The 12,084-nt window shown below is 67.6% G+C and overlaps 1 protein-coding gene across 1 annotated transcript in view; it reads left to right on the forward strand.

Annotated features, from left to right (window-relative positions):
- The window catches only part of SND1 (staphylococcal nuclease and tudor domain containing 1), a 138,017-nt gene extending 127,317 nt beyond the window's left edge, over positions 1-10,700 (forward strand). Inside the window, exons 17-24 of the mRNA XM_075141220.1 lie at positions 6,195-6,383; positions 6,752-6,893; positions 7,373-7,496; positions 7,611-7,680; positions 8,345-8,458; positions 8,544-8,747; positions 9,223-9,267; positions 10,351-10,700. Coding sequence (XP_074997321.1) covers positions 6,195-6,383; positions 6,752-6,893; positions 7,373-7,496; positions 7,611-7,680; positions 8,345-8,458; positions 8,544-8,747; positions 9,223-9,267; positions 10,351-10,416 — 954 coding nt within the window. The 3' untranslated portion in view covers positions 10,417-10,700. The remainder of the gene's footprint in view (positions 1-6,194; positions 6,384-6,751; positions 6,894-7,372; positions 7,497-7,610; positions 7,681-8,344; positions 8,459-8,543; positions 8,748-9,222; positions 9,268-10,350) is intronic.
- The last annotated feature ends 1,384 nt before the right edge of the window (positions 10,701-12,084 follow it).

A 12,084-nucleotide genomic window follows, 5' to 3' on the forward strand; every position in this document is an offset into this window, starting at 1 on the left:
CGACTCCATTAATGTCCTGCTCGTCCCCCCGCCAGTGACCCTGGGGGGTGGCACAGGGGACAGGGACGCCTTTGCCACCAGAGCATCACCACGCGTGCATGGGGTGCTGCTCCCTGGGGACCAGCCCGGCCGGAGGCAGCACCAGCATCCCTGGGGCCAGCGGGCGACCCGGGGCCTCATCCTGCCCCGCGGCGTGCCAGCAGCCCCGGGCCGTGCCGCGCACGTGCCGTGGCAGGCGCCATGCCGGCAGCCCGCACGGTGGAAGGGAAGAGGGATGCTGCGAGGCTTTTTTAAGCAACGAGGAAAGGTTAGGACAGGATTGATGAGCTTCGGGATGGGAAAACAGCTCCGTGTCCGGCAGCGCCGGCGGAGCCAAACACAATTAACCACGCGGAAGGCTGCGGCGGGGTAATTAAATTATCGCAATGTGGCACCTGTAAAGCAGCGCAAGGGCCCATCCATCTCCTGCTCGGCCCAAACCTCGCCTCTCCCTCCGCCGTCCCCGGCACGCAGCAGCATGGCCGGTGCCTCTGCCACGCACCCGGCGCCGGCGTGTGCCGTCCCGGTGGCCGCAGCGGCCACGAGCCAAACCCCGTCCTGGGCTGCAGCTCCGGCGACTGGAAGGGGCTGCGGGAAGGCGACGACCCTCTGCCCGTCCCCGGCAGCGCCGCGGTGCCGAGCCGCGCACCCACCGCCACTCACCAGCTGGCCGCCGGCCCCGCTGCAGCTCCGGGCGCGCGGCTGCCAGCCAGGCGGATGCAATTAGCAACCGGCCCCTGACGAGGGATTGATGGCGGAGGGATGCGGCCGGCGAAGCGCCGCTGCTCCGGGTGATGGAGCGGAGGTCGATGCAGTGCCGGCAGGCCTCGCGGCGCCGCCGTACTGGGGGTCGGTGCTCGCCGGAGCGGGCAGCGGGGCAGGCAGGAGGGAGCACCCCCTGCTCCCGGCCGGGCTGGCAGGGGGGTGCAGGCAGGAGGAAACCTGTGTGTGGGAGCTGGGGCACGCGCTGCACGCACCCACGGGTGCCCCGGCTCCGCCAGCACCCGGTGCACCGCGGGCAGCTGCACTTAGGGCCACGCTGGCCTGGCACAGGGGAGGTTTGGGAAGGGGCTGCCCAGGGGTCGAGTTTGGCCGGGGCCGAGGCGTGCGGTGCCGCACTGGCTGCGCCGCGTCCCGCTGCCGTTCGGTCCGGCCGCCGCTAGATGGAAATGCAGCTTCGTGCCAGGGGCCGCGACAGAGCCTTGCTCCGGGCGTTACGGAGCGGGCGCTACGGCCCCGGGCACGCCGCAGCCTGGGGGGGCACGGCACTTACCCTGCCCGGGGTGGGTTCCTCTGCCCGGGGTGGGATGCCGTGCCCGGGGCGGGACCCATCCCCAGCCCGTGGTACCAGGCAAACGAATTTCCAGGCTGCTGGAAACAGCCCCGCTCGCCCGGGGGCCCAGGCGGGACCCGCCGTGGGGGGGCGTCGAGCCCCTCAGGCACAGCGTGGCACAGCCGGAGGGGCCCGGCCCTCCCAGAGGGAGGATGCTCCGGGGGCTCCGGGCTCCCTCCTCTTCCTCGGCGGCAGCAGAGAGGCGATCAGCATGCCGGGCGCGTGCGGGGAGCCTTGGCTCGCTGCCGCCCCGCGGATGCTCTCAAAGGGGCTTTATGTGCGCAGAAGCTCCGGGGCTTGGCCAGCCCCCGGCCCCCCACCCCGTGGCTGGTACCCGCCGGGGGCGACCCTTGTGGGGGTGCTCCTCGGGATGGATGGGCCTGGGGTGGGAGGCAGGCAGACCCCACCCTGGGCAGGGTTCGGATGCTGCCCTGGGGTGCTGGGCACGACTGGGCTCCATCTGCAACACCTCCTGCCTGCGTGGCATCTCCTGCCTGCCCGGCATCTCCTGCCTGCCCGGCATCTCCTGACTGCGTGGCATCTCCTGCCTGCAGGGCATCTCCTGCCTGCACGGCATCTCCTGCCTGCATGGCATCTCCTGCCTGCAGGGCATCTCCTGACTGCGTGGCGTCTCCTGCCTGCAGGGCATCTCCTGCCTGCATGGCATCTCCTGCCTGCACAGCGTCTCCTGCCTGCAGGGCATCTCACTGCCTGCCCGGCATCTCCTGCCCGCACGGTGTCTTACAGCCTGCGTGGCATCTCCTGCCTGCATGGCATCTCCTGCCTGCCCGACGTCTCCTGCCTGCCCGACATCTCCTGCCTGCGTGGCATTTCCCGCCTGCCCACCCCCAAGGTGCCATGGGGCTGCAAGCCCCCAGGTTGGGGACTGGAGGGAGCTCCGGGGGACACCAAGCTTGTCCCCAGCAGGGGTGACACATGTCCCCAGCAGTCTCCAGCTGTGCCAGCTGCTGGCACCCGGGTTTTGCGTCAGGGGGTGGGACCGCTGCCCGGGGACGGCGATGGGGGGCTCGGCAGTGTCCGTGCCCTCCTCCCTGTGCAGCCCCCCGTTACCCACACGCCCTGCGCCGTGTGAGACGGCAGCTGATGCCGTGCGCCCTGCAAGGAGTGGTGTTCTGCAAATCCACTTGTTTTGGGGCTTTAACTCCCATTACGGGATTAACGGAGGTTACCGGCCCCAGCAGAGCTGCTGCTGGGAAAGGGGTGCCGGTGGGTTTGTCACGGGGTGGTGGGGACACCCCCCGTGCCGCCGCGGTGCTCTGGAGCCGGCCCCGGCTCAGCATCTCCGGAGCTGCCGGGAAGGGAGACATGGGGGGTCTCTGGGGGTCCTCACCCATCCCCAGCTCTGGGCAGGACAGTCTGCAGAGGTCCTGGGCGTTGTCACTGGATTTGGGGACAGACACTGACCCAGGTAACGAGGAGGCAGAGGAGGGACCCCAGAGGTTGTGGGGGCTGTGGCAGTGTGCTGCGGGGTGATGCACACACGGGTGCGCGGGGTGCACAGGATATATGGGGTGCACGGGGGGGTGCAAGGGGTACATGGGGTGCGCAGGGTGCATGGGTTGTGCAGGGTGCAAGGGGTACATGGGGTGTGCAGGGTGCACGAGGTGTGCAGGGTGCATGGGTTGCACAGGGTGCCTGGGGTGCACAGGGGTGTGCAGGGGGTACATGAGGTGTGCAGGGTGCACGGGGTGTGCAGGGTGCAAGGGGTACATGGGGTGTGCAGGGTGCACGGGGGTGCACAGGTGCCCGGGATGCAGACGGGTGTGCAGGGTGCATGGGTTGTGCAGGGTGCAAGGGGTACATGGGGTGTGCAGGGTGCACAGGGGATGCTCCCTGCCCGCGGAGCATCACGATAAATCTCCATGCAGCTGGGAGGGAGCAGAGGTGCTCTTCCCCTGCTCCCACCTGGCACCCCAGCTGGGTGGGTGCAGTGCGTGGCTGGCAGCACCCCCAGCAGCACCCCGGCTGCTCAGGGGAGGGTCAGAGGGTTTCCGTGCCGTGCCCAGCTCCTCCTGCCCGGGAAATAATCCCGTGGCCTCAGAGGTCCCGGTGGAACGTCTCCTGGGGCTGCCAACGGCCTGGCAGGGCGGCAGGACTGCGAGGGTGCCAGGCAGGCAGCTCTGTGCCGGGGCAGGGCTGCAGGCTGCTGGCGGTGGCTGGCTTGCACGCCCCAGTTTGATCTCTGGTTTGCACACTCCAGTTTGCTCTCGCTGGTTTGCACACCCCCGTTTGCTCGCTGGTTTGCACACCCCAGTTTGCTCTCGCTGGTTTGCACACTCCAGTTTGCTCGCTGGTTTGCACACCCCAGTTTGCTCTCTCTGGTCTGCACACCCCAGTTTGCTCTCTGGCTTGCACACCCCAGTTTGCTCTCGCTGGTTTGCACACTCCAGTTTGCTCTCTGGTTTGCACACCCCGGTTTGCTCGCTGGTTTGCACCCCCCAGTTTGCTCTCTCTGGTCTGCACACCCCAGTTTGCTCGCTGGTTTGCACCCCCCAGTTTGCTCGCTGGTTTGCACCCCCCAGTTTGCTCTCTCTGGTCTGCACACCCCAGTTTGCTCTCTGGTTTGCACACCCCAGTTTGCTCGCTCGTTTGCACCCCCCAGTTTGCTCTCTCTGGTCTGCACACCCCAGTTTGCTCGCTGGTTTGCACCCCCCAGTTTGCTCGCTGGTTTGCACCCCCCAGTTTGCTCTCTCTGGTCTGCACACCCCAGTTTGCTCTCTGGTTTGCACACCCCAGTTTGCTCGCTCGTTTGCACACCCCAGTTTGCTCTCTGGTTTGCACACCCCAGTTTGCTCTCGCTGGTTTGCACACCCCAGTTTGCTCGCTGGTTTGCACCCCCCAGTTTGCTCTCGCTGGTTTGCACACCCCAGTTTGCTCTCTGGTTTGCACACCCCAGTTTGCTCTCGCTGGTTTGCACACCCCAGTTTGCTCGCTGGTTTGCACACCCCAGTTTGCTCTCGCTGGTTTGCACACCCCAGTTTGCTCGCTGGTTTGCACCCCCCAGTTTGCTCTCGCTGGTTTGCACACCCCAGTTTGCTCTCGCTCGTTTGCACCCCCCAGTTTGCTCTCTCTGGTCTGCACACCCCAGTTTGCTCGCTGGTTTGCACCCCCCAGTTTGCTCGCTGGTTTGCACCCCCCAGTTTGCTCTCTCTGGTCTGCACACCCCAGTTTGCTCTCTGGTTTGCACACCCCAGTTTGCTCGCTCGTTTGCACACCCCAGTTTGCTCTCTGGTTTGCACACCCCAGTTTGCTCTCGCTGGTTTGCACACCCCAGTTTGCTCGCTGGTTTGCACCCCCCAGTTTGCTCTCGCTGGTTTGCACACCCCAGTTTGCTCTCTGGTTTGCACACCCCAGTTTGCTCTCGCTGGTTTGCACACCCCAGTTTGCTCGCTGGTTTGCACACCCCAGTTTGCTCTCGCTGGTTTGCACACCCCAGTTTGCTCGCTGGTTTGCACCCCCCAGTTTGCTCTCGCTGGTTTGCACACCCCAGTTTGCTCTCGCTGGTTTGCACACCCCCGTTTGCACACTCGGGTTTGCTCCCGGTGCCGTGTGGGCGCCGGGCCCTTCCCTTGGCAGGCAGACGCCGCAGGACGGGGCGCAGGCAGAGCCACGGCGCAGGCAGAGCTGCCTCCCCGCCGGGCTGGCGGGTGCTCCGGCAGAGCCGGGCTGGGGGTACGGGGCTCCTGGCACCCGCCCGGGGTTGCTCCTGCCCCCCAGCCGGGTGCTGGTCCCGTGCAGGGAGCGCCGGGGCCACGTTTGCCAGCCGTGCATGCAGCAGGCAGGAGCTGCCGGCACAAGGGACGCGGGGCAGGAGGTGCAGCTCCCTCGGAGCTGGGCTCGCCGCCTCCCGCCCCGGCAGCCCCGTTTCGGTCCCCGACCGGGCCCCGCGCGGCTCCGGGCTCTGCCTGTGCTCCCGGCTGCTCCCGGTGCAGGCAGGGAGCGGGCAGGGAGCTCGAGGCGCAGAGGGTGGCGTGCTCCTGCCCTCATCCCTGCACCATCCTGCCCTTGTCCCTTGCTGGTTCCCTTCCCAGCGGAGGTGGGTGCCATGGAGCAGAGCTGGGTGCCCATGGAGCAGAGCTGGGTGCCCAGGGAGCAGAGTTGGGTGCCATGGAGCAGAGCTGGGTGCCCGTGGTACAGAGCTGGGTGCTGTGGAGCAGAGCTGGGTGCCATGGAGCAGAGCTGGGTGCTGTGGAGCAGAGCTGGGTGCCCATGGAGCAGAGCTGGGTGCTGTGGAGCAGAGCTGGGTGCCCATGGAGCAGAGCTGCGTGCCCAGGGAGCAGAGCTGGGTGCTGTGGAGCAGAGCTGGGTGCCCATGGAGCAGAGTTGGGTGCCATGGTACAGAGCTGGGTGCCCATGGAGCAGAGCTGGGTGCTGTGGAGCAGAGCTGGGTGCCCATGGAGCAGAGCTGGGTGCCATGGTACAGAGCTGGGTGCCCATGGATCAGAGCTGGGTGCCATGGTACAGAGCTGAGTGCCCATGGATCAGAGCTGGGTGCCCATGGAGCAGAGTTGGGTGCCAGGGGAGATAGCAGGAGGGACCCTGCCTGCTAGCCCCCGTGCTGGGGTGGCTTTTGCCGGGCACGTGCCTGGCACACGTCCACCCACCCAGTCAGACTCGGACGTATCCAGACGTTCGTTTTATTGCTTGGCGAAGCTTGGAGCAGCCGAGATGAAGAAGAGCGTTTGGGGGTGAGGGCGGCGGCTGGGCGGGGAGGTGTGGGGTGGGGACGGGTGCGTGGCCGGATCCTGCCCACCGCTGAGGGTGCAGAGGGCTGACATCCCTCCCCGCCGGGTGCCCGCAGGTGGAGGTGGAGGTGGAGAGCATGGACAAGGCGGGGAACTTCATCGGCTGGCTGCACATCGAGGGCCTCAACCTGTCGGTGGCCCTGGTGGAACACGCCCTCTCCAAGGTCCACTTCACCGCCGAGCGCAGCCCCTACTACAAGGCGCTGCTGGCCGCCGAGGAGGCCGCCAAGCAGAAGAAGGAGAAGGTGAGGACCATCCTGGAGGGATGTCCCCACCCCAAGGGATGTCCCCATGCCAAGAGATGTCCCCACCCCAAGGGATGTCCTCACCCTGAGGGATGTCCCCATGCCAAGAGATGTCCCCATGCCAAGAGATGTCCCTATGCCAAGGGATGTCCCCACCCCAAGGGATGTCCCCATGCCAAGAGATGTCCCCACCCCGAGGGATGTCCCCACCCCAAGGCACATGGCATCCAGGGTGCTGGGGACCAGGGATGCTCTGGCTGCTGGGTGCTGGCACAGCCGTCATCCCTGCTCCGGTCCTGGCTGCTGGCCGGTGGCATCAAGCGTGGCCGTGGGGTCCCCCTGGCCAATGTGTCCCCCCTCAATGCCAGGTGTGGTCCCACTACGAGGAGACGCCGGTGGAGGAGGTGGTGCCGGTGCTGGAGGAGAAGGAGCGCACGGCCAACTACAAACCCGTCTTCGTGACGGAGATCACGGACGATCTCCACTTCTACGTGCAGGACGTGGAGACGGGTGAGGGGACGCGGCTGGGGTCCCCCTCACCCTGCGGGTCTCACCCCCCCATGCCCCCACAATATCATTTGGCTGCTTCAAGGGACACGGATGGGGGGGCTCACCCCTGGACCCCCAGCCTGGCACGGCGGCTCCGAATCCCCCCCCACCTCCCGGCCACGCCCATGCCATCGCGGTCCCTGCGTGGGTCCCCACCCGGGGGGCGGGCAGCTCCCCGGGGACCCCCTCCCCGTCCCCGAGCACCACGGGGCTGCAGCGGCGGGTGCCAGCTGAAGCCGTAACGCAAGCGGCACCCATCGAATTATTAACACCCCTCCGCAATACTGATGGCGCCGCAGCTCCAGCACCCCCAGCACCCACGGGTGTTCGGCCGCCCGGGGGCGGGGGGGCTTTATTTCGCTGGGATGAGGATGCTGGGTTTTGGGTGAAACGAGAGCAGCCCCGGGGCGAGCGGGGTGCTGGATGCGGCCCCTCCGCAGGCGCCCAGCTGGAGAAGCTGATGGAGAACATGCGCGCCGAGGTGGGCAGCCACCCGCCCGTGGAGGGCTCCTACGCCCCGCGCCGCGGAGACTTCTGCATCGCCAAATTCGTCGACGGAGAATGGTGAGGCGGGGGGGTCCCGCTCCCCTCCCCCCCTCCACGTAGGGCCGTGGGGCGGTGCTGCCCCACGCTGAGGTGTGGTTTTGGGGTGACCACCCCCCCCATCCCGCCCTCCAGGTACCGGGCCCGGGTGGAGAAGGTGGAGTCGGCCGCCAAAGTCCATATCTTCTACATTGACTACGGCAACGTGAGTGCTCACCGTGCCGGGGGGGCATGGGTGGGGGGCACCCTGGGGTGCCAACTGCAGCCCCCCAGCTCCAGCCGTGCTGTGCGAGGGGGGCTGTGTCCCCCAGCTGCTGAGCATCAGGCAGGAGCAGGATCGTGCCCCTGGGACGAGGGGGTCTCGGGGTGCAGAGCTGTATATCTGTCCGTCCATCCGTCCGTCCGTCCCTGCGGCTGGGCGCTGACATTTTCATCCCTCCAGCCAGCACCAGGGAGCCCGTCATGGGGTGCCCAGCACCCTTGGGTGCCCTCCCAACCCCAGTCCTCGGGAGCCCATTATGGGGTGCCTGGCACCCTTGGGTGCCCTCCCAACCCCAGCACTGAGGAGCCCATCATGGGGTGCACAGCACCCTTGGGTGCCCTCCCGACCCCAGTGCTTGGGAGCCCATGATGGGGTGCCTGGCACCCAACCCCAACACCCGGGAGCCCATCGTGGGGTGCCCAGCACCCTTGGGTGCCCTCCCAACCCCAGTGCTTGGGAGCCCATGATGGGGTACCTGGCACTCAACCCCAACGCCTGGGAGCCCATCACGGGGTGCCCTCCCAACCCTAGTGCTTGGGAGCCCATCACGGGGTGCCCGGCACCCTTGGGTGCCCTCCCAACCCCAGCACCCTCTCTGCCCCCGCAGAAGGAGACGCTGCCCGCCACGCGCCTGGCCGCTCTGCCCCCCACCTTCAGCACCCGCGTCCTGCCGGCGCAAGCCACCGAGTACAAGTTCGCCTTCATCCAGGTGCCCCAGGACGTAAGTTTGGGGTGTCCAGGGAAGTTGGGGGGGGGCTCCAGGTCCCCGGTGGGACCGTGGGGTCCGATGCCGTGCGGTGCCGTAGGACGACGCGCGGGCGGACGCGGTGGACAGCGTGGTGCGGGATATCCAGAACACCCAGTGCCTGCTCAACGTGGAGCACCTGGGACCGGGCTGTCCCCACGTCACCCTCCAGTTCGCCGACTCCAAGAGCGACGTGGGGCTGGGGCTGGTCAAGGAGGGGCTGGTCATGGTGGAGGTGCGCAAGGAGAAGCAGTTCCAGAAAGTGGTAGGTGCTGCTGGGTAGGGGGGTGATGGGGGGGGTGATGGGGGGGTCCCTGCCCTGCTCTCGGTGGGGTGCAGCGGGGTGGGCTCTGCCCCACGGGCAGCCGAGCGGTGATCAATGCCCGGCTCATCTGATGCCACATCGATCCCGGCTCGGTGGCAGTGGTGACTGCCTGGGGGCTCAAGGACGGGGGGGTGACCCCAAGTGCTGGCCACCCCCACCCGGATGCCTGGGTTGTCTCTTGGGGCCGTGCTGCAGGGGGGGTCCCACCTCCCTGCCCTCGATGGGGACCCCCCTCCATCACCCTGAGGTGCAGGTTGGGGTGCCACGGAGGGACAGGGTGGGGTTCCCACCCCTGCCGTGGCCAGGCAGACCCTGCTGGGGGTCCCCGGGGGTGCACAGCCCCGTGCCCCCCCAAACTCCCCCAGGGGGTGCAGGGTGGGGGGCGCGGGTTCACCCCAGGCCTCTGTCCCCTCAGATCACCGAGTACCTGAACGCCCAGGAGACGGCCAAGAGCGCCCGGGTGAGTGCGGGGGGCGGGCGGGTGGGAGATGGGGGGGGGAGCGCAGCCCCCTCGTCTGCCGGGGTGCCGGATGCAGCTCCTTGTCTCGGGGGGGTGCTGGGTGTGGTACCCCCCCATCGCTGGGGTGATGCTGGATGCAGCCCCCCTCATCTGCAAAGGGTGATGCTGGCTGCGGCCCCTCCATCTCTGGGGTGACCCTGGATGCAGCCCCCCCATCTCTGGGGGAGGTGCAGGATGTGGTACCCCCCCATCTCTGGTGTGGTGCTGGTTGCAGCCCCCCACATCTCTGGGGTGATGCTGGGTGTGGTGCTCCCCATCTCTGGGGTGATGCTGGATGCAGCCCCCCACATCTCTGGGGAAGATGCCGGATGCAGCCCCCTTGTCTTGGGGTGACGCTGGATGTGGTACCCCCCATCTCTGGGGTGATGCTGGGTGCAGCCCCCCCATCTCTGGGGTGATGCTGGATGTGGTACCCCCCATCTCTGGGGTGGTGCTGGGTGCAGCCCCCCACATCTCTGGGGAAGATGCCGGATGCAGCCCCCTTCTCTTGGGGTGACGCTGGATGTGGTACCCCCCATCTCTGGGGTGATGCTGGGTGCAGCCCCCCCATCTCTGGGGTGATGCTGGATGTGGTACCCCCCATCTCTGGGGTGGTGCTGGGTGCAGCCCCCCCCATCTCTGGGGTGATGCTGGATGTGGTACCCCCCATCTCTGGGGTGGTGCTGGGTGCAGCCCCCCCATCTCTGGGGTGATGCTGGATGTGGTACCCCCCATCTCTGGGGTGGTGCTGGATGTGGTACCCCCCATCTCTGGGGTGGTGCTGGGTGCAGCCCCCCCCATCTCTGGGGTGACGCTGGATGTGGTACCCCCCATCTCTGGGGTGGTGCTGGGTGCAGCCCCCCCCATCTCTGGGGTGACGCTGGATGTGGTACCCCCCATCTCTGGGGTGGTGCTGGATGTGGTACCCCCCATCTCTGGGGTGATGCTGGGTGCAGCCCCCCCACCTCTGGGGCGGTGCTGGGTGCAGCCCCCCATCTCCGGGCTGACGCTGGATGCGGCCCCATCCTGCGCCCTCTCTTGCAGCTGAACCTCTGGCGCTACGGGGATTTCCGCGCGGACGACGCAGACGAGTTCGGCTACAGCCGCTAAGGGATGCTTCGGGGCCCGCGTCCCCACCGCCGCCACCACACCAACGTCCCCCCCCCGTCCCTTGTCCCATCCCGTCCCCCGGGGGCCGGGGCAGCCAAGGGGGGGGGGGGGCCGCAGCTCTGTGCCCCGGGGATGCCGGGGTGGGGGGCGGCCCTGGCCCCCCGGCCCCCTGCCTTGGTCCGACTGACAGCTGAACTTGCCCCCCTCTGTCCTGCCCGCAGCCAGCGCCGCCCCCCCGGCCTGTATTTAAAGCTTCGGAGGCCCAATAAAAGTAGTCAAGCGTCGCGCCGTGGCCTCCCCTCCATGCTGGTGTCACCCCCCACCCCAACCCGACCCCGTCCCGGGGAGGGCTCGTCCTGCCCCGGTGAGCCCTGAGCGCCGGCCGGGGGGTGGATGAGGTGCCTGATGGAGGGTGGGTGGGGGGAGATGGGGGGGCTGCCCCTAGGACAGCAGCAACGGTGCAGAGTCTGGTCCAAGCCCCTCCTGCAGCCCCAGGTCCCAAGCCAGGACCCCCACCCTGGGTCCCAAATGTGGTCATTAACCCTGGACCCCAATCCGGAGTCCCAACCCTGGACCCTAACCCCAGGTCCCACCATGGACCCCAACCCTGAGTCCCAACCATGGACCACAACCCCAGGTCCCAACCCTGGACCCCAACCCTGAGTCCCAACCATGGACCACAACCCCCAGTCCCAACCCTGGACCCCAACCCTGAGTCCCAACCATGGACCACAACCCCCAGTCCCAACCCTGGACCCCAACCCCAGGTCCCAATCATGGACCCCAATCCCAAGTCTCAGCCAGGGATCCCAACCCCGGGTCCCAACCCTGGACCCCAACCCCAGGTCCCAACCATGGACCCCAACCCCAAGTCCCAACCATGGACCCCAACCCCAGGTCCCAACCATGGACCCCAACCCTGAGTCCCAACCATGGACCCCAACCCCAGGTCCCAACCATGGACCCTAACCCTGAGTCCCAACCATGGACCCCAACCCTAGGTCCCAACCATGGACCCCAACCCCAAGTCCCACCATGGACCCCAACCCCCAGTCCCAAACCTGGACCCCAACCCCAGATCCCCAACCATGGACCCTAACCCTGAGTCCCACCATGGACCCCAACCGCAGATCTCCAGCCCTGGACCCCAACCCCAGGTCCCAACCCTGGACCCCAACCCTGAACCTCGACCCTGGGTGCCCATCCTGGACCCCAGCTCTGACTTCAACCCTCACCCCAACCCTCCCCCCCCAGCCCCCCGACCTGAGCCAGGTGAGGGGGGGGGGGGCAGCAGCACCCCCAGAAAAGTCCCACTGCCGCCTGCACCCCGGGGTGCCCCTGGCTCCCATGCTTGTCCCCGGTCCCCTCGCCACCCACAGGCGTCTGCTCGGCGGGACCGTTGACCCCGGCGCCGCGGCGCTGTTGGTCGATGACCGTGACGGGGGGGTCGGCGTCGGCGAGGCCCGCTGGCAGGGACCCCGTCCCCGCTGGTCGCCTTGTTCCTGGGGAGCTAATTACAGGGTTGCGCTAATTGAATTGGAACACAATTACAGCGGAGTGCACTCTGTGGTGAGTTTCGATAATTAACACCAGCAAACGATCGTAATTAAAGGAAGAGCTGGTGGGGGTGCCGCCGAGACGGCTGCGGAATGGGGAGGGGGTCCTGGG

Source organism: Calonectris borealis, chromosome 1, assembly GCF_964195595.1.
Source record: "Calonectris borealis chromosome 1, bCalBor7.hap1.2, whole genome shotgun sequence".
Taxonomy (NCBI): domain Eukaryota; kingdom Metazoa; phylum Chordata; class Aves; order Procellariiformes; family Procellariidae; genus Calonectris; species Calonectris borealis.